The following is a 22,691-nucleotide window of genomic DNA, read 5'->3' on the forward strand; positions in this document are numbered from 1 at the left end:
TAAAATACAGGTAGCCTCCCGCAAAGCGCTAGTTTATCAAGGTCTTTAGCTTGACCTTCGTTATTAGCTCAACCTGGGTCACCACACGAAGAAGGAACTCCGCAATGTTGCCCATGAAAATATCTGCCTCCAAGTGACTCCTTCACTTTATATTTGACATGCTTTGTATCCGAACTTACCTTCATGTAGCTAAACACATCATTGGGTGGAATTTTGTCCTCGTTTCTCACAAAAATTTCTACCAAATACACACTTATCAACCAAAGGGTTAGTAGTATCAATTCTTAAACAAGTACAACCATCAAGTATAAAATTATGTTCATTAAAGAGCTTAAACATGACTTGTTTATCCTGGACCCTAATGGTCACTTGTCCTTAAGGAACATCTATTAGAGCTTGACTTGTGGCAAGGAATGGACGACCGAAGATAATCGGGATCTTATGGTCTTCTTTCATGTCCATAACAATAAAATCAACAGGAAAAACAAGTTCACCAACCTTAACTAATGCATCCTCAACCACACCCTTAAGGAGTCTAGAAGTCCTATCAGCCATTTGAAGAGAAATAGGGGAAGGTTTAAGTTTTTGCAAACCCAATTTATCATATAATGAATAAGGCATTAAATTAACACTAGCACCTAAATCACACAAAACCTTGTCAAAAAAAATTTCATTTATCATACAGGGAATAGTGAAACTATCAGGATCATGCAGCTTAGGTGGTAGGCTATCACATAAAAGAGTAGAGCTTTTCTCATTTACTACTTCCTTATCCTCATGTTGATCTTTAATATTCTTCACAAAATATGCAAATTGAGGCAATTGAATTAAAAGATCGGAAAAAGGAATAGAAGTGTGTACCTTCTTAAAAGCTTCGCAATATTTCCCAAAATGTCTATCGAGCACGGCTTTTGACAACCTTTGCGGGAAGGGAATCGGTTCCTCATAGGCCGATGGAGCAACATGTTTGGGACTTTTTACATCCTCACCCTGTTCGTCTTTTCTTGACTCCACACTGCACACTTTCTCATCTATTTTCCTCATAAATAATTCATCTCTTCTCAAGAAAACTGCATTGCATTGTTCCTTTTGGACTTTTGCTTGATCATGAAGAGTTGATAAATGACTCACTTGTTGTGAAAGTTGAGAAAGGTGGGTTTCTATCCTCTTATTTAAGCCATAAGAAATTGAATTGAGCTTTCAAAGTGTTCATTTGCTTTGCTTGTAGCTCAAATTGCTTTGTCATAAGCTCTTGCTGTCGAAGGAGGGAGGTAGTGAAAGTCTCCATAGTGGAATCGAGGTTGTATTTTGAAGTTTGTGGTGGTAGTTGTTGATACATGGGTTCGTGATTAAAAGATGCCCTTGCTTGAAAATTAGGTGGTGGTGGCGAAGAATACAATTGAGCTTGAGCATCATACGCCCTTTTAGGTGTCGTAGTATAAAAGGCATTTGCTTGCCTGAATGACATTTCGTCAGAGGGAGGTTGACATTGTGGTGCAATATGGCCTTGAATACCACATAATTGACATGTTTCGAATGAAGTGGAAGGGGGTCCAGCTTGGATTTTATCAAACTTGCTTGTTAATGCTTGTACAGAACTTGTCAAGAGAGTTAAAGCATCAACATCAAATTTTCCTCTAGTCTTCACAGTATTTCTGCCCCCTGGATGATAATTGTCATTGGCTGCCATCTTCTCAATAAGCACCTTAGCTTCAGTTGGGTTCTTAGTCATGAGAGAATCCCCGGACTCAGCATCAATGTATATGCGAAACTCATGGGTCAGACCATTGTAGAATGTTTGGATCAACATCCACTCTAGGATACCATGATGAGGGAATTGTCTCTGTAAGCGCTTGAATCTTCTCCATGCCTCATATAAAGACTCATCATTAGATTGACAAAAGGTAGCTAGCTCGTTCCTTAACTTTGTTGTCTTCTCTTGCCCTAAAAATCTTACTAAGAAAGCCTTGACAAGCTTATCCCATGTATCAAAGGAACCTATACCTTCGTCTCGTAACCATTCTTTCGCTCTATCCTGTAGTGAAAAAGGGAACAAACGAAGTTTGATAGCATCATCCGTAGCACCGTTGGCTTTATGGTGTCACACTTCTTCAAGAAACTGTCTATGTGACTAACAGGGCATTAATGAGGTGTACTTGCGAATGAGTCATTGGAACTATATGAATTGAGGTTTTAATTCAAATCTCTAAGCGGTAATAGGTGGTCTTACAATGTTGGATAGGAGCCCGGTTGCTGTATCAGGAATCCCGTTCTCCAATAAAGATTTCGTGGCATCGTCCATGTTTTTATTATGTCGATTTCTTATTCTCCTTCTCCTTATAGTTGCCTCGATTTCAGAGTCAAATGGTTCAAGATCGTCTGAACGTCATGTTTGCATGCAACAAGAAAATTAGAGAAAGAATATCAAAAACACAAGAGAAAATAGCCGAAGCAACGAATAAAGCTCAGCAAAAACGAAACACAAATAATCAATTGAAACCATTAGTCCCCGGAAACGGCGCCAAAATTTGGTAGGCATGTCGCGTACCTAAAAAAAATAACCTAACTATTCCTCCTAACTATGTAGTCGCGCAAGTAAGGGTCGAATCCCAAGAGACTAAGGTTCACCTAAATTATGTAGACTCAAATAATTACTAAGCAAGAATCAAATCAATGGTGGAATAAACTAAGAGCTAATGTATGGAAAACTAGAATAAATCAAAAGAATATAATGAATCAATAAGCTAAAACATCCAAGATCAAGTATCACCACAAATACGATCGATGCAATTATATATCTACCCCTAACATACAATTCCAATTAACATGGGGAAAAGTAAACCCTAATCAATACCAAGGACTTCTCTCGAGTATCAATGACTTCCCTAACATACAATCAAGCCTATTCTCATGGAATCATGCAAATTAGAGACATTAAACACTTTACTTCACTTCCCAATTATCAATTCAACTACTCTCGTGATGAATTTCAAACCCTAAATTAATTTACTCTCCGTTAAAACCCAACTCTCGTTGTGATTGAAACTATAGAATAATGACAATACTAATTATCTCTAATCTAGTATTGGCATAATCACAATCAATTTAGCATAAACAATTGCAATTGTTATTAGAGAATTTAAAGAATTAATTTATACATCAATCATAATTGGGCTACCCTAGATCTTGGAATAAGAAAACTACTCACACATATTGAAAGAAACAATAACAATAATAATCAAGGAAAACATAATTGAAAACAAAAATAATTGAAAGAGAAAGGAATAGAGATGAATACCAATGATGCTTCAATTGAAATTACTCAAATTGTTAATCAACAATACCCAATTCTAACCTAGGAATTAAATTGCTAAAAAGCATTAAACTAGGGTTCTAGAGAGAGAAAGTAAACTTAAGGAGATAGTAATATATATTCTAATGATGATTACTATAGGTATTTATACCCTTAACAAGATAAAATTGTGAAAGTATTAAAATCGGATTCCGCAAGCCTTTGCCCGGTCGAACTGGGCGAGCACCGCCTGATCGGGCGGATGGTATACGGGTTGCTCCACTTGCGTTTTGCTTCTTCTCCCTTCTGCCCGGTCCCACCGGGCGGGTGGTGCCCGATTGGGCGCGCAACTTTGCTTCTCCAAATCGATTGCTGCCTTCTTGTTTCAACGCTAGGCTTCTACTCCTCTGATCCCGGTCCCACCGGGCGGACCATGCCCGATCGGGCACGTAAGAGCTGCAGCAATTACTCCGTATTAAACTCATCTTTAATTTCATTGCCCTGTTGGACCGAGCAAGCTAGGGTCAACAGGGCATAGGGGAAACCTTCTTCTTCACACACCAACCTCTTCTATAATCATCCAAAACACGTCCGATTCATCCAAGAAACTCTGTATTCCTACTAAAAATTATAAAAACACACCGAACACACTAGAGAAGAGATTGTTAGTGAGAAATGGCTCTAAAGAGCCTAAAACCATGCAAGAATGTGATGTAATATCCGGATAAATCGATGTATAAAACGTGTATATCAGATAATTTAGATTATATTAATTAATTAGGAATAGAAAGACCTGAATCTCTGTGGATTCGACCCTATTTCCCTATCTCTATTAGTTAGTGGTTTTAGGAATTACTTTTGATTAGGTGATACGACTTTAGCCTGTCCAAATTTGGCGTCGTTGCCGGGGAAACAGTTTTATTTTTAGTTTTAATTGTTTTTGTATTCTAGATTATTCTCTTTAGTCTCAGAGAACGCAAGTTCTTTTGGACAGTTTCTCATACTTGTTTGTTTAGTTCTTTGTTTATGCCCAGGATGAAAGGAATGATGTCCTTCTAACAAGTGTATTATTCTGATAGAGGGTTCAGAATTATTACAGAGCTACTTCTTTAGTAAGGTCAAGTGATCGGAATGCCTAGGTGGAGGCCTCTTCCGATCAGTAATATTAAGGTATGATTAATATTACAGCTTAATTTTAACTAAACCCTTCGGGTCGAACCCAATCGATTTACCGATCCGAGACGACGAATTAATCCAAAAGGATTTAATGAGTCGACAGAGTTTTACGAATACAGACGTCGGATAACGAGCTTAGGGCGTCGAGGCCGAGCGTCGCAAAATCACAAGCGACAAGTACGAGCGTAGCCGTTGCATCACAATGGTCTAACCATGTGGATTCTAGGCTAGTTCGAGCTAGCATGCACCTAGCATGGCTAGGCGCAAGCCTAAGCACACTAGGTGTGCTAGGCGCACCATCGCTGGCACTAGGTGTTGGCGTGCGTGCGTGCCTAGCATGGCAGCACCATCGCTAGCACCAAGTACTAGCATGGGTGCTTGCCTCGCATCACAGCACGCTGGGCGTGTGCGAGTGCCTAGGCACCATCGCAGGCCACACGCACCAAGCACAACCATCAATTTGCTGGGCCTATGCATATGTGCGTGTGCTTGTGCCTAGGCCTATTGAACCATCGCAGCACGCAGCCCAGGCACCATCGCAGGCCTAACACCACGCACAGCACCATCGCAATGCCAAGGGCTTGCGTGCGTGCGTGTGCATGTGCACCATTGCCCAGCACGCATGCTAGGGCCTTGCATGCTTAGGCACGCTGGCTAGGCTGGCTGTGCGTAGGGTGCAAGTGGCTATGCATAGAGCATGTGCGAGGGCTGCTAGTATGTGCGAGGGATTGTGTGGGAGTGCTGGGGGCCAGTACCAGTATTGCGTGTACCAGCGCCCAATAGTAGCACGCAGCACCAGCGCCAAGCATCGCCCAGCACCAGCAAGTACTGCCTGGCTGGGGATGCTAGGCATCTGGGCAGTGCTAGCTGGCACGCTAGCTGGCTGCCAGCCAAGTAGCCTTGTGCCGGTTTGTGCATGATTGTGGGGACCAATCAAGGGCCTTAGGGGACAAGGCAAATGGTCCCCCCACCTATCCTTGGTCATCACTCATTAGCATGTGATTGTGCCACTTGTCGCAATGTGATTAACATAATTATTTATTTAATTTGGAATTAAATAAATTATTGATTTTACCAACTCTCCCACATTGGTGGGAGATTGGAAATCAAGGACCCAATAACCTATAAATACCTTGCTAAGGTATTGGGAATGGGATAACCTTTAGTGGAATTAAAAGCCAACTCTTGATTTGAGTAAACCTTGATTCGTAAAACTCATAGTTTTATTTTTCCGGGTCTCGACTAACCTTTGAGACTTAGGATGCTCGGGTCGGGTTCGAGGGTACGATCCCGTTGGAGACCTCGTATTTTCGGGGTTCAAGTAAGAGGTCATAGTTGAGCGAAGCTCGCGTCAAAGGTATAATCTTTTATCCTTTCTTGTATTTAATTATGTTTTTCTTGTTAAATGCATTTATTATGGGGGCGGGTCTTGACGGGTTTCATTCCGCGTAGTGTGGGTCACTACGAAACCCGACAGCGGTATCGGAGCCATGCTCCTTTTAATATTTGCAATTATTTATTTATTAAGGTGTTTTTAAAGAAGATTTATTTTCTGGTTTTGCTTTTCTAATTAGATTAGAAGCTCGTTTTAATTAATTTTAAAACTCGTATGTTTTTTTCGATTTGGCTGTCGAACCCAGATTTTGGCTCAAAAATAGTGATTTTTGGGTGGAATCGACCCTCTTCGATTCGAGGGTTGTCCAGAAGCCAAACAGATTTCTGGGGTTTTTTGTTTTTCAACGAAAATTTTAAATCTTTTTTAGCCTTGATTAATGCAAGCATTACAAGGTTAGATTAAATGCATTATTGCATCCCTAACCTACTACCTTTTAAATTATCCTTAAGAATAATTATGGAGTTTTAATTAGTGCTTGAGTTAATATGCCTTTTTCACATAAACTTGTTTTTCACAAATTTTGCAAATTAATCGTAATAATGTGTGAATGTTTGATGTGAATGTGTAATTTTAAGTTCCTAATATGTTAAAGTTCTAATCTTTAAAGGTTTAAATGATTGGAACTCTAATCCTAAATTCCATATTGAACAAAGTTTGGATTTTTCATGTTTGGTTGATTAAAATCCAAGAAGTTCAATACTTGTGAGTAAAATTTGATTAATCTTCATATTGGAATATGTAATCTTGACATTTTACACAAGTATGAAAGTTGGAATTTTTTTTTTTATCATTAGATGGTTAATCTATTTTTCCAACTCACATTTGTCAAATCCATTATTAATTTGCATATTGGCAAAATTAATTATGGACATAGCTCATTTAATTTTAAGCATAAAGAAAGACCTAAATTTGTTCAAAAATAAATAATTTTTTTGGATGATTTAGGCTTGTGCACCATTAAAATTAAATTTATTTAAGTTAGACTTATTTTATTTTATATCTCCTCAAATTGATTCTAAAATATAATTTAGAATTAATTTTTATCACACACAAATCGGAATTAAAATTCCGAGTGAAATGCACGCAAATCGATGCAAAATCGCAAGCGTCACCAAGGCTAGCCGGGCTGCCCAGCAGCCCACATGTAGGCTGCCCATGGTGCACGCAAGGGCCATGCATCGATGCGTATGGCTGTGTGGTAGGGAGGTTGTTGGGCGCAGCATTGCGTGGGGCTGTGGCTAGGCAAGGGCTGCCTGTGGATGCTAACTGGCAGCATGCTAGCAGGAGCCAGCCCAGTGCGCCATATGCTGGCAGGCACCAGCACGCTAGAAAGCATGCGCAGCATGCTAGCAGGCAGCTGATGCTAAGCAGCAAGGCTTGCTGGGCACAGCAGAGCAGCACCACGCACCATGGCGCAGAGCCATGGGCTGCCTAGCAGCCATGGTGCGCACCCACTAAGGGTTTTAGTGAGACGTTTTTGCTTAATGTTTGAGCTATGATTTTGCAATTTTTCCAATTTTAATAATTCTAAGTAATTATTTTAACGAGGTTAAAACCTTGATTTTTCGGTTTTGCATAAATTTGACAAATTATGGGTTATGCCGACTTAATTAATCGGATTAATTAAGCATGGATGCGGAATTTAGTGGGAGCTTAGTTAATTATGTGAGCAATTTTCTTTTAGAAATAATGAATTAAACAAGTTTGACTAGTTTTAATTAGGCGCGTTAATTGGATTAACCACCTAAGTTAGTTACTAGTTTTGCGTGTTTAATTATGTATTTCGTAATTTGCATATAGTGAATGAGTGAATGGAAGATTGTTTTCAAAATAGGTTAGTGAAAATGGCAACTAGTGGGGCCCGACTAGGATAGAAAATACGGACTGCGTTCTGTTATGTATTTTTGTAAATCTAAATACAGTCTGCGAACCGTTAAGTATTTTTGTACTTAGATTAATCTTAGTCATAGTAGCTAGTTAATTTATTTTGACAAAGATGTCTCAAGACGACGTTTCGATGAAGACGAGCCAAGATGAAGGCCTTTGAAGATTTGAAGATTTCAAGGGGTCATGCTAGTTGCCGAATGCATCATTTTATGCCTTTTATATATATTATTGTTATATATGAATGTTAGATGCATGTATAGGTTTTCATATGTTGCGACAATTAGTTAAGTTCACTTAAATCAACCAACATAGATACCCTAGGTCCCTTAATAATATTGAGCTAAAATATGCCATTCCAAGAACAACACTTACCGAACTAATGCGCGTATGTGAAGGGCTACGCCAAAGCGAGGCATCACTACTTCCCTAGGGACGTAAGGTATACTAGGTATACAAGTTGTCTTGGTTAAGCTCAACAATATAAGTAAGGAGTCCTTAGATATCGTGGCAATGGAGATAAAATGTCACGGAAGCATTAGATGCGACATTTTGTCGAACCAAGAGTAGCTTGGAGCTATTAGCAATTTGATTGCTTACCCTAAGATATTAAGTGTTAAGACAAGCCAAAGCATGCTTAATCACTTTCTAATTTTCGGGATCTTGGAATCGTTTTATTCTCGCCTAAAAGGGACTTTTTTTTGTAATGCGTGGATAAAACGCATAATAAGGTTTAAAGTTTACATGTATGATTTGAATTTCAAACTTATTATGATCTTGATAAATGGTTAAACTTTGCACTTATATTTGTAGAATTCGTAATCAAATTATATTGTTTCAATTGATTGGTAAAAGAAATCTTTTGAGAATGGTTCTCAAAGAATGGAAAGGCATTTCTAAAATACAACCTCTCATAATTGACTTTTATGACTTAAGTCCGAAAGCACGGTTGGATATCATGTATTCAAAATACTGGGTAGTTTTGATGAACATGAAATAATTGAGTTGAAAAACTCAAATTGTCAATAGTTAATAACCAACATATCTTTTCACTTCATACGCTTATGAGTAGGACTCATTGATGAAGTAATTCAGGTACGAATTAGTTGAAAAGATAGAACTTTGTTTTGCGGCGCATTAGATGCTTAATTATGCCTAACAAAGTATAAAAGTCGAAGAACTTAAAGAAATGATTCATAAAGTTATGAGATGATGTACTATAAGAAATATAGGAAACAAGGAACAAAGAAAAGAATGAGATTCCTTTTCTACGCTTGAGTTCATGTTATTATTGTCAACTTAGCAGCTTGTTATCTTCACAAAGTATTGGATACTACTTGAGTGTTCCACTTTGAAAGTGACATCAAACTATTGAAGACAAGCTAAGTTATTGACTTACAAGCTTAGAATGAAGTAAGTAATGCTACATGAGTTGTAAGGTCACTTGTTTTGTTTAAAGTCCTTTTAAAACTAAGGCTGGAACAAATAATGGTTATTGTGTTCCATAATCAGCTAAAGATCCGTTTACACATGGAAAGACTCACATTCAAAAGTAAAAGAAATATTTTCTTGGTTTACTTGAATGACAAGGTCACATAAGCCATGAGTCAAGAATGCTTGATTATAAACAAACATTTCCCAACCATGAAACTCACAAAGTTCAAGTCATGAACATGATTTGTGTTCCAAACTTCTTTAGCAATGTCACATCGACAAGAACATACTTAAGGCTCTATTAGATAGACTCTTGATAGTTGATCGATTCGGAATCGTTCTAAGATAAGCAAGCCTTACTTGTTGAAATCGACAAACAAATGAGCTACTATGCTTGGTATAGAGAATTGACTCCGAAAGCTAAAGAGGATTCCATTACTTCAACGTCGCACAAGAATTTGAAAGAATGTGGCTACATTCATCAAATGTGAGCAAACTGGACCTTGAGTAGCTCAAATGTTCAGTGAAGTATAGAATCGACTTGGCAAGATATCACAACGTCTAGCTAGATTAGATCGAGCGATGTTTGCTTGAGCCAAGTGTGATCACATCAAACTTATGAAATTGAAATTTCATAATTAGCTCCACAAAGAACATAGTGTTTCTTGACGGAGACCACGATGCCATTTGGAAATGACTCGAATGATGATGGATCACATCCCTTCCTATAAAGTTCTTAAAGATTTGCACAAATGACTAAATGTTACACTAAACAAAAGTGTCAAAGCTAAGAAAGGATACCATATTTAGTTATGGATAGAAATAGTTTCTAGCGTCTTTTCAATTATATGTCTAGGGCTCTTAGCTCAGTGAGAGTTCATTGTCTCAGTGGGAGATAAGTGGCTCAATAAAGGCTAAGATAGCTCGAGAAGGAGCTAACTGTTTGTTTCACAACGAACTTTTACCCAAAGACAATAAACATGTCTCTTTGTTAGTATTCAAGTGAGACTACGGGCATTACCTCCACAACCTAATTGAGAACATAATATTTGTTGCTCTAGATGGTGTCTTTTTGGAGAAGGAACACCTTTCCAAAATGACAAGTGGGAGGAAAATCGAACTTGACGAAGTTCAAGAGGACGAGCAACAGTGTCAACCTGATAAAACTGACAATCTAAGTGCTTTGAAAGCAGCTGAGAAGATTGGTCAGAATCAAACGGACAATGTAAATGCTCAACCTATTACCCTTCGTAGGTCGCAACGGCAAATATCTCAACCAGACGGATACCTCAGTATTGTCTTAACCGATGATCAAGACATCCTAGTCATGGATTGTGATGAGCCAGCGACATACAAGAAAGCTATGACGAGCCCCGACTCTGCTAAATGGCAAGAGGCCATGAAATCTGAGATGGACTCCATGTCTGAAAATCAAGTCTGGGACTTGGTGAATTTGCCTGAGGGTTACACACCCATTGGTTGCAAATGGATCTTCAAATTGAAGACACACAAGGATGGAAATGTATCGATATACAAGGCTAGACTGGTGGCAAAAGGTTATAGATAAATCCACGGGATTGACTATGATGAAACCTTTTCACCGGTTGCAATGCTAAAGTCTGTCCGGATTATTCTAGCGATTGCTACATATTACGATTATGAAATATGGCAAATGGATGTCAAAACCGCCTTCCTAAATGGGATTTTGGAAGAAACTGTGTATATGACACAGCCAGAAGGTTTTGTTGAAATTCAAGCAACGCTGGAAAGGTTTGCAAGCTTAAGAAATCCATTTATGGACTAAAGCAAGCCAACAGGAGTTGGAATTTGCGATTTGATGAAGCTATAAGCAAGTTTGGTTTTATCAAGAATCCAGATGAATCTTGTGTATACAAGAAGGTCAGTGGGAGTGACATCGCATTCCTAGTCCTATATGTCGATGACATACTGCTCATTGGAAACAGCACAAAATTACTGGAGTCCGGAGAGGGCTGGTTGGGAAAGTGTTTTTCAATGAAGGACTTAGGAGAGGCATAGTACATATTAGGCATCAAGATCTACAGGGGTAGATATAAGAGGATGATTGGATTGAGCTAGAGTACTTACATTGATAAAGTACTGGCACGATTCAACATGGAGAATGCCAAGAGAGGGAATTTACCCATGTCCCATGGCACAACTCTCAGCAAGAAACAGTGTCCACAGACACCTGTTGAGCGAGAGAGAAAGAATCACATCCCATATGCTTCGATGATTGGATCGATCATGTATGTCATGATATGTACAAGGCCAGATGTATCGTATGCCTTGAGTGCTACGATCCGATACTAATCAAACCCAGGAGAGGCGCATTGGACTGCGGCCAAGAGCATCTTAAAGTACCTAAAAAGAACCAAGGATAAATTCCTGGTTTATGATGGCCATAAAGACCTGGTTGTTGAAGGTTACACCGGCGCTAGCTTCCAGATTGACAGAGACGACTTCAAGTCACAGTCAGGGTACATATTCTGTCTGAATGGAGAAGCGTTTAGCTGGAAGAGTGTCAAGCAGAGCACAACTGCAGACTCTACAACTGAAGCCGAATACTTGGCTGCTTTAGAAGCTGCTAAGGAGGCTGTTTGGATTTGCAAGTTCATCAGTGAACTTGGTGTTGTACCCTCCATCAAGGGTCTGATAGATCTCTACTGTGACAACAATGGAGCTATCGCTCAGGCTAGAGAGCCGAGAGAGCACCAAAAGGTCAAACATGTCCAAAGGCGATTTCACATGATAAGGGAATGGAAATCCAAAGGTGAAATCAGAATTTGCAAGATCCGCACGGATGATAATGTGGCCGATCCTTTGACTAAACCTTTGCCTCAAGTGAAACACAACAAGCACATTGAGGCAATGGAAATCAAGCACATCGAAGACTGGCTTTGAAATTCCCTTTACATGTGTTTTAATTAAACTTGTTGTTTTAATGTAAGACACTGTATTGAAACCATTCATTAATGGAGTAATTAATTTTGTGCAAAATTATCATTCACTCCATTGCTATTTAATTGTGGTTTAGAATTAAATAATGAGTCCATTTGATTTATGAAAAATATTCAAAACAAGGTATCAAGACCATGTCTTGGATAAAGAAACACCTGTTAAGTGAACATTGAATATTTAAATTGAAAATTATCCCTAATCGAGGTCATCTAACTGATGGACGATTGATGACCGCCATAGATTAGTGTGTAGTATGATTTACAGCACCGTTTCTTGTGCTACAAGGACATGATGGTCATAAATCATTTGCACAGGTGCCAGTTTGGAACTGCACTAGATCGACCTATGAGAGTACTTTAAGAGATTCAAAATTGTCATAAGTACATTTCTCATTATACCTATCGGAACTCGTTTCCTCGACCATGAGTATTGCAAAGTATTCTTGTTTGAGTACTAGTCTCTTTGATGTTTCCTAACGTCTGCCGTAACTAGGGATCATAACGGGAACACTCAGGAGATTAGGCCCTCTTAGTAAGAGAAACTTACAGTACAAGACTGGGAATGTCCCCCTGTCAAAAATAGGGAATATGTCTTTGTTGTTTACAAGGCCGCTCGAAGAGCGAGACTGTGAAAATGCACGGTCGTGCTCAGATGGATTCTAGAAATCATCTGCTTATTGACAATTGAACTCGAAGATTGAGAAACACTTATGAACGTAATAAGGATGACGATGAATCTTACCTTATAGTTCACGAAGAGACATAAGCGGCATAGGAAATGGGCTATACACTATATGCACACTTGTCCGGAAGGACAAGTGGGAGATTGAAAAGAATGATGTCCTTCCAACAAGTGTATTATTCTAAAAGAGGGTTCAGAATTATTATAGAGCTAATTCTTCAGTAAGGTCAAGTGATCGGAATGCCTAAGTGGAGGCCGCTTCCGATCAGTAATATTAAGGTAAGATTAATATTACAGCTTAATCTTAACTGAACCCTTCGGGTCGAACCCAATCGAACTACCGATCCAAGACGACGAATTAATCCAAAAGGATTTAATGAGTCGACAGAGTTTAACGAATACAGACGTCGGATATCGAGCTTAGGGCGTCGAGGCCGAGCGTCGCGAAATCACAAGCGACAAGTACGAGCGTAGCCGTTGCATCACAATGGTCTAACCATGTGGATGCTAGGCTAGTTCGAACTAGGATGCACCTAGCATGGCTAGGCGCAAGCCTAAGCACACTAGGTGTGCTAGGCACACCATCGCTGGCACTAGGTGCTGGCGTGCGTGCGTGCCTAGCATGGCAGCACCATCGCTAGCACCAAGTACTAGCATGGGTGCTTGCCTCACATCACAGCACGCTGGGCGTGTGCGAGTGCCTAGGCACCATCGCAGGCCACACGCACCAGCGCAACCATCACAATGTTGGGCCTATGCGTATGTGTGTGTGCTTGTTCCTAGTCCTATCGAACCATCGCAGCACGCAGCCCAGGCACCATCGCAAGCCTAGCACCACGCACAGCACCATCGCAATGCCAAGGGCTTGCGTGCGTGCGTGTGCATGTGCACCATCGCCCAACACGCATGCTAGGGCCTTGCATGCTTAGGCATGCTGGCTGGGCTGGGTGTGCGTAGGGTGCGAGTAGTTATGCGTAGAGCGTGTGCGAGGGCTGCTAGTGTGTGCGAGGGATTACGTGGGAGTGTTGGGGGCCAGTGCTAGTATTGCGTGTACCAGCGCCCAGCAGTAGCACGCAGCACCAGCGCCAAGCATCGCCCAGCACCAGCTGCACTGCCTGGCTAGGGATGCTAGGCAGCTGGGCAGTGCTAGCTGGCAACGCTAGCTGGCTGCCAGCCCAGCAGCCTTGTGCCGGTTTGTGCATGATTGTGGGGACCAATCAAGGGCCTTGGGGGGGCAAGGCAAATGGTTCCCCCACCTAACCTTGGTCATCACTCATTAGCATGTGATTGTGCCACTTGTCACAATGTGATTAACTTAATTATTTATTTAATTTGGAATTAAATTAATTATTGATTTTACCAACTCTCCCACATTGGTGGGAGATTGGAAATCAAGGACCCAATTCCCTATAAATATCTTACTAAGGTATTGGGAATGGGATAACCTTGAGTGGAATTAAAAGGCAACTCTTGATTTGAGTAAACCTTGATTCATAAAACTCGTAGTTTTATTTGTCCGGGTCTCGACAAACATTCGAGACTTAGGACGCTCGGGTCGGGTTCGAGGGTACGATCCCGTTGGAGACCTCGTATTTTTGGGGTTCAAGTAAGAGCTCATAGTTGAGCGAAGCACGCGTCAAAGGTATAATCTTTTATCCTTGTATTTAATTATGTTTTGCTTGTTAATTGCATTTATTATGGGGGCGGATCTTGGCGGGTTTCATTCCGTGTAGTGTGGGTCACTACGAAACCCAACACAGGAGTTCTAGATCAAGTTACATCCCATTCGATCATGAATTTGAACGTTCTTTTCAAAAGCAGAAGAATCTTTTTAGACAGGTACGAGCTACTTCCGAGGGTATTAGACCTTTGGAACCCCCATCTGATTCTAGTGATACAGAAGTTTCTTTCGAACTAGAATCAGAGATGGCGGCTCAACCACCTCGTAAGCTCAACGATTATTTGCAGCCGTCCCTGGCAGATTTTCCACACCTTGCCCTCGCACCAAATCTCGAGGGAATACAATTCGAGATTAAACCCCAGTTTATTACTATGATAAAAAAGAAGCAATTTAGCGGAGCTAAGAGTGAAGATCCAAATCTTCACATCTTGGACTTTTGCCAATATTGTAACAGCATTAGACAAGCTGGGGTCATGCAGGACCAAATTAGGGACATTCTTTTTCCCTTTTTTTATGTGATAAAGCTAAATTATGGTACAATGGACTGAATAGAACTACACCTGATATTACTGACTGGGAAACTCTTGTTTTGAATTTCTATAACAAATACTACCTTGTAGAGAGAACAACTTTGTTAAGGAGTAAGATCCTAAATTTTTACCAAGAAGCAGATGAATCTTCATATGAAGCTTGGGAACAATTTAAGGATTTGCAGAGAAAGTGCCTTCATCATGGGCTAGCACAATGGAAGATAATCCAAGCCTTCTACAACGAGATTGGATATAATTCAAGAATGATTTTGGACTCTGCAGGTACAACAACCGCAGCAGAGGTACTATCAACCTCCACATCAGAGACCACAACAAACTGGTACTGCTCCTTCTGATTCTGGCTTATCAGAAATCAGAACGATGTTAGTTGATATGCAGAAACGGATGCAGAGTAGGGATGCACAAATTGATTCGATTCTAGCTCATAATAAAATCATGGACAATCAAATTGCGCAACTTTCCTCTACTCTACAAACTCGCCAGCAGGGAGCCCTACCATCGCAGCCAGTACAACCTACAGCCAGCACAAATTGATGATACATTGCAGGATAAAAATCAAGACAAAAGTGGAAATGTACAGAAACCAGTTATCAAACTACCATTTCCTAATAGACATCTTAAGAGTAAGCTAGATAAGCAGTTTGGTAAGTTTCTGGAGGTTGTCAAGAATTTTCAGGTAACGGTTCCTTTCACAGAATTAATTACTGAAGTTCCTGCGTATTCTAAATTTATGAAAGAAATCTTAACCAGAAAGAGGATCTATTAATGAGGTAGAGACAGTTGTTTTTACTGAAGAATGTAGTGCTATATTACAAAATAAATCTCCATCTAAACTAAAAGATCCGGGTAGTTTTTTCTATTCCTTGTCACATTGGTAATCCGATGATTGATAAAGCTTTATGTGATTTGGGTGCTAGTGTAAGTGTTATGTCATTATCTGTGAGCTCTAAATTGAATATGGGTAATTTAAAAGCTACCAATATTATTCTACAAATGGCTGATCGTTCTCTTAAATATCCTTTAGGTGTTTTAAAAGATATTCTTGTTAGAGTAGGTAAATTTTATATACCTTTTGATTTTGTTGTCCTTGATATGGAAGAAGGTTTGCAAATTCCGATTATTTTGGGTAGACCATTCCTTCATACTGCAGGGGCAATAATAAGTGTGAAGAGTGGTAAACTTACATTATGTGTAGGGGATGAAAATATTATTTTTAATCTACATGATTCCCCTAAAAGCCCCATGTTGGAAGAAAAGTTCTATAATATTGATGTGGTTGATGTAAATAATTTTTCTAATAAGTCCCAAGCTCTCGTTAGAGATCCCTTGGAGGCGGTATTTTGTGTCACATCTTCCACAGGAAAATCCTCTACATGGAAGGATTGGATGCTATAGAAAAGGTTCTAAATTGTGTACGGCTTGGGTTTGAAGATGAACAAGTGGAGAAAAAGGAGCAACTTGAAGAAAATTGGACTCCAAATACTGTAGCGCGCCCGACCGGGCTCGGGATGAAGTCCATATACGAGCAATTTCGCCCGACCGGGCGCGATAGAAAAGAGGATTTTTGCCCAAAATTCACCCGACCAGGCGAACACTCGCCCGAACGGGCGCGAGAACAAAGTTCAAAAAAAGAGTTAAACTCGCCCGACCGGGCGCGTGAGCGGGACAACAAAACGGGTCAACTTCAAGACGCCATAAGTTTTGCATTTCTTAACGAAATTTTGCGTGTGACCTATAGTTGGAAGATCTTCAAGTCTACTTTCCAATGCAATAAGAATCACTGCATTATCATTTGTATAAAAAAAGTTATAAATGAAATAGTGAGCCTAACTCATTTTTACCTCTTTTCCTACTAACATTTTGTTTCTTTCTTGTCCATAATTGTACCAAGGTGATGCATTGCAATGCTTGGGATGGTGGTGGATACAAGTTTGATGATGAGGGGTAGTCGCTTGGGTTACTTTCTTCCCTTTGAGCCAATGAGGACATTGTCTGGTTTGGCTTGGGGGGAATTTCTTGTATATATAGGTTTTCTTTCTTTCCTTTTTCCTTATATTTTCTTTGGTGTGCTTAGTTAGTTTTTTTTTATTATTTCTTTATAGTTTAGATTTTATTTTTCTTTCTAAAAATAATAATAAAAAAAATACAAAAATACAATCCAATGAATGATAAATTATGCTTCCCTGTGCCCCATACATGAAAATTGTTTTGATTCTTGGTATATGATGATGATTATTGTTGATAGGTTAGCCATGATTTGATGTTTGATTGCTTGGATTCCCTAGCATGCGTCAATTTTGCCCAACTACTTGTAAATATAGTGCCTGACTAGTTGATTTGGTTAGGAATGTGTGTGTTAGTTCCTGGTATGTCAATGAAGTTGAGTATTGGTTTATAACTCTGAGTAATGTTTGTATGACTCATTGTTATGCACATTGAGGAGGACGAAGGCATTTGTTCTCTTAGGTGGCCTTCAGACGATTTTAGATACATTTGTTCCCTTCTTGCTACCCATGTTGTTGCTTGTGCCCTTTTATTGTTTATTTAGCCACATTACAAGCCGATTTTGCCCCATTGGTTACTAGTCCCAAGCTTGGCTTGGGGGAGCTAGTAGTGAGTGAGGTGAGGGAGTTGTAGTGTGCACACAATTTGCACAATGTGGGTGAAAAAGAGGAGTAATTTGTTCTTTCGATATTGTGATTGGAAAAAAATTGAGAAATTGTTGTTCAAAGTTGAAAAATTCCAATGTGAGATAAAAAGAAAAAAAAATTCAATATTCAAGTGTTCTAATAGAAGGTTGCTCAAAAAAAAAAAAAAAAAAAAAAAAAAAAAAAAAAAAAAAAAAAAACAAGAGTTCAAAGATTGTTTATTCACTCTATTTCCTTATTGTTATATTTTATGAGTGAAATTGTAAGTGTTGGGAAGTTTAATATAATTGGATGTTTGGTGAATTTTTGGTAGAGTTGAGCTGTGTTGGAGATGATTTGGTCATTATTTAATTTTGACCTTGGATTTATTTATTAGGATTTTGGCTCCCTTAAGCATGGCTTTACTCTCACAGTTTCTCAAATATTTCCAACCATTTACCCTAGCCTTACATTACAAGCTTTAAAGACCTTCCGACCTTTGTGCATAGAGTTGTATGGATGTGAAATTAGTTGTTTTCCAATGCAAAGAATGATTTGATATATTTCGAGTCAACTGTTAGGTTGATTGCTTGTTTTCTTAAACAAACGAGTGTTGTGAGTTTGGGAGGGCATTGTTCACATTTAAAGGGGTTGGATGGAGAGAGATCGAGTACATCTTTTACTCGCCACATAAAAGAGTGAAGAGTGTGTGAGCACTAGTCTTGAATTCCATATACACTTGTGGTTTGCTCTATTTGACAATTGTTAGGGAAGATGAGTAGTTGGATGGATTTGATTGGTTGACTTTGATACATATTTATTGGATTTGCCTTGAATCGATTGTGCTTGATTTAAATTAGTTTTGGAGTGAAGTTTTGGTTTATTTATTCATTGCTTTGCTTAGGGACAAGTAAAGGTTTTGCTTGGGGGGTTTGATAAGTCTGTTATATATATATATTTATTCCCCGTCCCAATGGTCATAATTGTGTTTATTTAAGATCTACGGAGCTACTTTTGTTACTAATATGCGTTTTCTAGTGTTTTCGTAGATTTGGTATCGTTTTATAGGAAATTGCGGATTTGGAGCATTTTCCCGGATTTATTAAAGCCGTTATGAGCATTAGAGTAAAGTCGCATTCATATGACCACATTCCGAAGCCCAGGACCGATTGGAGTCATCAAATCGGTGATTAAGGGCTCGACGAACAAGAAGAGTCCGAGGCAATGTACCATGTATTCAGAACCCAAAGAGGAAATGCGAATTGGTCTAAGAAACAACCCAATTGAAGAAGTCCAAGTATGCCCGACAGCTCGCCCAATAGGGCAAGCCCTCGCCCGAAGGCGCTACCGGCAGGGCGAGATGGCGCCCGACCGGGCGCGTGTTTCTGAGTTCGTTTAGCACTTTTAATCTTTGTTTTAGCTTAGGTTTTCTTAGTTTAATATAAATACGCTTTTGTTAAGCGAGTTTGGGACCTTCTTTTCTCTCTCTCTCTCTCTCTACTTTTCTCATTAGTTTAATTTTTAGTTTTTAGTTTTAAGCTTTTAGTTAATACTCTTGATCCCTCTCGACACTTTTAATTTATGCAATTCTTTACTTCCGTCTACTTTGGTAAAGATTTCTTCCCTCTTTACTTTCAGTAATTTAATTGCTTGATTTAATTATGCTTTCTTTAATTGCCTTGCTTAGTTTAGTTTTAATTATGTGTGAGTAGTTTTATTTCTAGGGTTGTGGTGATCCATAATTAATATGACGGGGTAATTTATTATTGTTGATTGTCAATGTTTTTGTTGATTTCCTATTGATTGATTTAACGCTATGCAATTAGATTTGCGCAGGTTTAATTGTACGAGAGATGAGAATTAATGTTTAGGCTTAATTTCGATAGGCAGATTAGTTTATAAATGGTTAAGTCAAGATTCGAGAGATGCGATTTAATACCAGTAGATTAATACTGTGATCGTAATACGTAGCGAAAGACTCTTATGATCTGATTAATCTATGCATTGATGATTGATTATTATGTTTTACCCTGGAATATTATTTATTGGTGAACCTATTCCCTAGGCCTTTTTATTATTGTTTTCCTCCTTTATTTAATTTCCTTTAGTTTAGTTATTAGTTTAATTCTCACAAAAACAATTTGGTTACATGACAATTTAGATTATATTAATTAATTAGGAATAGAAAGACCTGTTTCTCTGTGGATTTGACCCTACTTCCTTATCTATATTAGTTAGTGGTTTAAGGAACTACTTTTGATAAGGTGATACGACTTTAGCCTGTCACTTGCCCTAAGAGGACGTAAAGACAGGCGTCCCCAGGACTTGGAGGTTGACATTCAAGGTATCAGTACCTTTAACCCTTTACCTTACTGTAGTAGGGTAAAGTCTTCTCAATAGTCGCCCAGTAGCTCCGAAGACACCCGGTTTATAGACCGGGCTTATGCCAACTTGTCATAAAGTATTGAATGTGAAGATGCTACTCAGAGGCCGGATATACAACAATTCTCCAAGAACATGCTCAAGGCCGTCTCTGCTAAGGAACGGGAGTCTGTAAGAGGGGTAGGCACCCTCAATTTCGATGTCATATTGGCTCTGCTTGCTGAGGTAACCTGGTTTTAAGTTAGAAATTTTTTCTAACTCTCTAATGCCAAATATTTATTAATAATTTAATTTGCTAGATGCAGGCCACGCTGCGGGTGAATGGGCTTAAGAAGCCCTTCTCAGACAAGCGGAAAGAGGTAAAGGGTGCCAAGATCGGGTCGCCTCTTCTCTTAACCGAGCAATGTATGACATATGTAAAAATGAAGCACTGGCTCATGACATCCTCCATTCACAGGCAGAGGCCAACCTGCAGGTCAAGCAAAAGTTAGAGGCGGCCTAGAAGAAGGAAACTGAGCTAGAGGCCTAACAAAAGTCAACCAAGTCCGAGCTTGAGACGCTTGTAAATGCTTGCAGGGAGACCGAAAGCTTTCGTCGTCAAAACGAGAACCTGAAGAGGAAACTATCCGACCAGGAAGCGCAGCTAAGGGAAAAGTACGAGTCTAGGGCCGAGGAAGAAAGTGACAATTCTAACAATGAGGCCGACTGTGTTACTCGAATGAAGTAACCTAGAAGGTTTTGTTTCCTCAGGACGACTACTCTGTTTGGGAGTATCACTTTGACGAGGTCACCGATGCGCTTAATGAGTAGCAGTTGCAGCAAGAAATGGAGGACACATCCAGGGATGACGGTGTGGCTGAGAATGAGGGACTCAAGCATCTTGAGAAGCATCCAGCTAATGCGGATGGACAGCCGCATGGTCTGGCAATTACTTTTCCGGCCTGCGTGCCGAGTATTGATGTATCTTTACCGACTGTAGAGTCGGGTTTTATCAACAATTTTCTCTCTTCACCAATTGTGATATCGATTAACACTTTCTTTTGACCGACCATGGGGTCGGTTTCAATATGAATGTGCATCAGGTCGATTTTATTTCTGCAAAAAAATTTTGTTCTTGAATTTTTGCTATGCGTAAATTTTACTAAGTACATAGCCTTTTAGATCTATACGTGCTGCTTTCTCATTATACCGAATGTTCTTAAGATATGCGATTTTCTCATTATACCGGATGTTCATGCCCCTAGACGGCTGTGCGCTTGGTTTCAAAAAGTGGTAGCTTGACTTAGAAATTTTTGATACTTGAAAGAGTATGACTGATTTCTAAGTCAATCAATCACTATGGTGATTGCCCCAAACCAAGTGGTTAGTCGTCCATAGAGAAAACGGGTAAGCTTTAAGTAGTAGACGACTATTGGCCATATTCAGTCAACTTGGACGAATGGTTAGATTCTAAGTTTTGGACTCAGCTTTCAACTCCAATTAGGGCCGGATTTGCTTCGATTTTGAGCAGGCGGGCTATCCCATAAGGGAGTCTATTTTTTGTGCCGTCTCCATTGCCCTAGAGCAATAGCAGACGCCTGATAGTGTTATTATCATTTGGATAATATTTTGATCCAAGGTGAAATAATGGTTGGATACCGCCTACTATCACATAGGACATGCGGCTGTTTAAGCCTTTTAGGTTCCATATTAAATTCTTTAAGGTCTAGGACTAAGGCCTAAATAAGGAAGTCGATAGGGCCGTCTGTTATATGTGTTTATAGAGAAATGTACCACCCAAATGGGAGATGCTCTATGTAAGAGAATTCACCCGGATGGGCATTGCCGAGTGTCTTACTCTTGTCAGAACAAATGGTTGGTTTAGATTTTTACTGCCTATACATTGCATAGGCGGTGTTCCCATAGGAAGACGTATCTAGTAATGCATTACAAAAATAAACAAATTGGAAATAAAAAGCATCTTTCATTAATAAGCCTATTATTTAAAAAAATTTACAAGTCTTAGAAGTAGTACTTTTTCAAGTTATCTATGTTCCAAGTTCTGGCTAGCTGGCTGCTGTTTTGTGTCTCCAGGCAGTAGGTGCCGCCTCTTACTTCCTCATAGATCCAGTAGGGACCTTCCCAATTGGGTGTCAACTTGCCTTCCTCATTGGCCCTACTGGCTGCCTCCATCTTGCGTAGCACAAAGTCCCCCACTTTCAAGGGTTGTTTGTGTACTCTCTTGTTGTAGGCACTTGTCATTCTCAGACGGTATATCTCATGATTTAAGGTGTAATTGCCCCGTCGTTCTGGAAGTAAGTCTAATGCCAGCCACATGGCCTCCCAGTTGGCCTCTCTTCATCATACAACATGACTCGAAGAGTCGGCTCCTAAAGCTAAATAGGTAAGACGACTTCAGCACCGTATACCATGAGGAATGGGGTTTCTCTAGTTGCCCCTTTTGCCGTTGTTCTGATGGCCCATAGAACATAAGTTAGCTCTTCAGCCCATAGGCAGCCAACCCTTTTAATTTTCTTCTTTATGCCGTTGGAGATTAGCTCGTTGAAGGCTTCAACCTGGCCGTTTACTTGGGGTCGGCCGACTGATGCAAAGCAATGAGAGATCCCTT

The 22,691-nt window shown here is 39.7% G+C and overlaps 1 protein-coding gene across 1 annotated transcript; it reads right to left on the reverse strand.

The window, feature by feature from the left end:
- Positions 1–375: 375 nt before the first annotated feature.
- On the reverse strand, positions 376–1,044 carry LOC110724375. The gene has a single exon (XM_021903794.1). The coding sequence runs from the start codon at positions 1,042–1,044 to the stop codon at positions 376–378; it is 669 nt and encodes a 222-aa protein (XP_021759486.1).
- Between the last annotated feature and the right edge of the window lie 21,647 nt (positions 1,045–22,691).

The sequence above is a fragment of the Chenopodium quinoa genome, unplaced genomic scaffold, assembly GCF_001683475.1.
Source record: "Chenopodium quinoa cultivar QQ74 unplaced genomic scaffold, ASM168347v1, whole genome shotgun sequence".
In the NCBI taxonomy this organism is placed as follows: domain Eukaryota; kingdom Viridiplantae; phylum Streptophyta; class Magnoliopsida; order Caryophyllales; family Amaranthaceae; genus Chenopodium; species Chenopodium quinoa.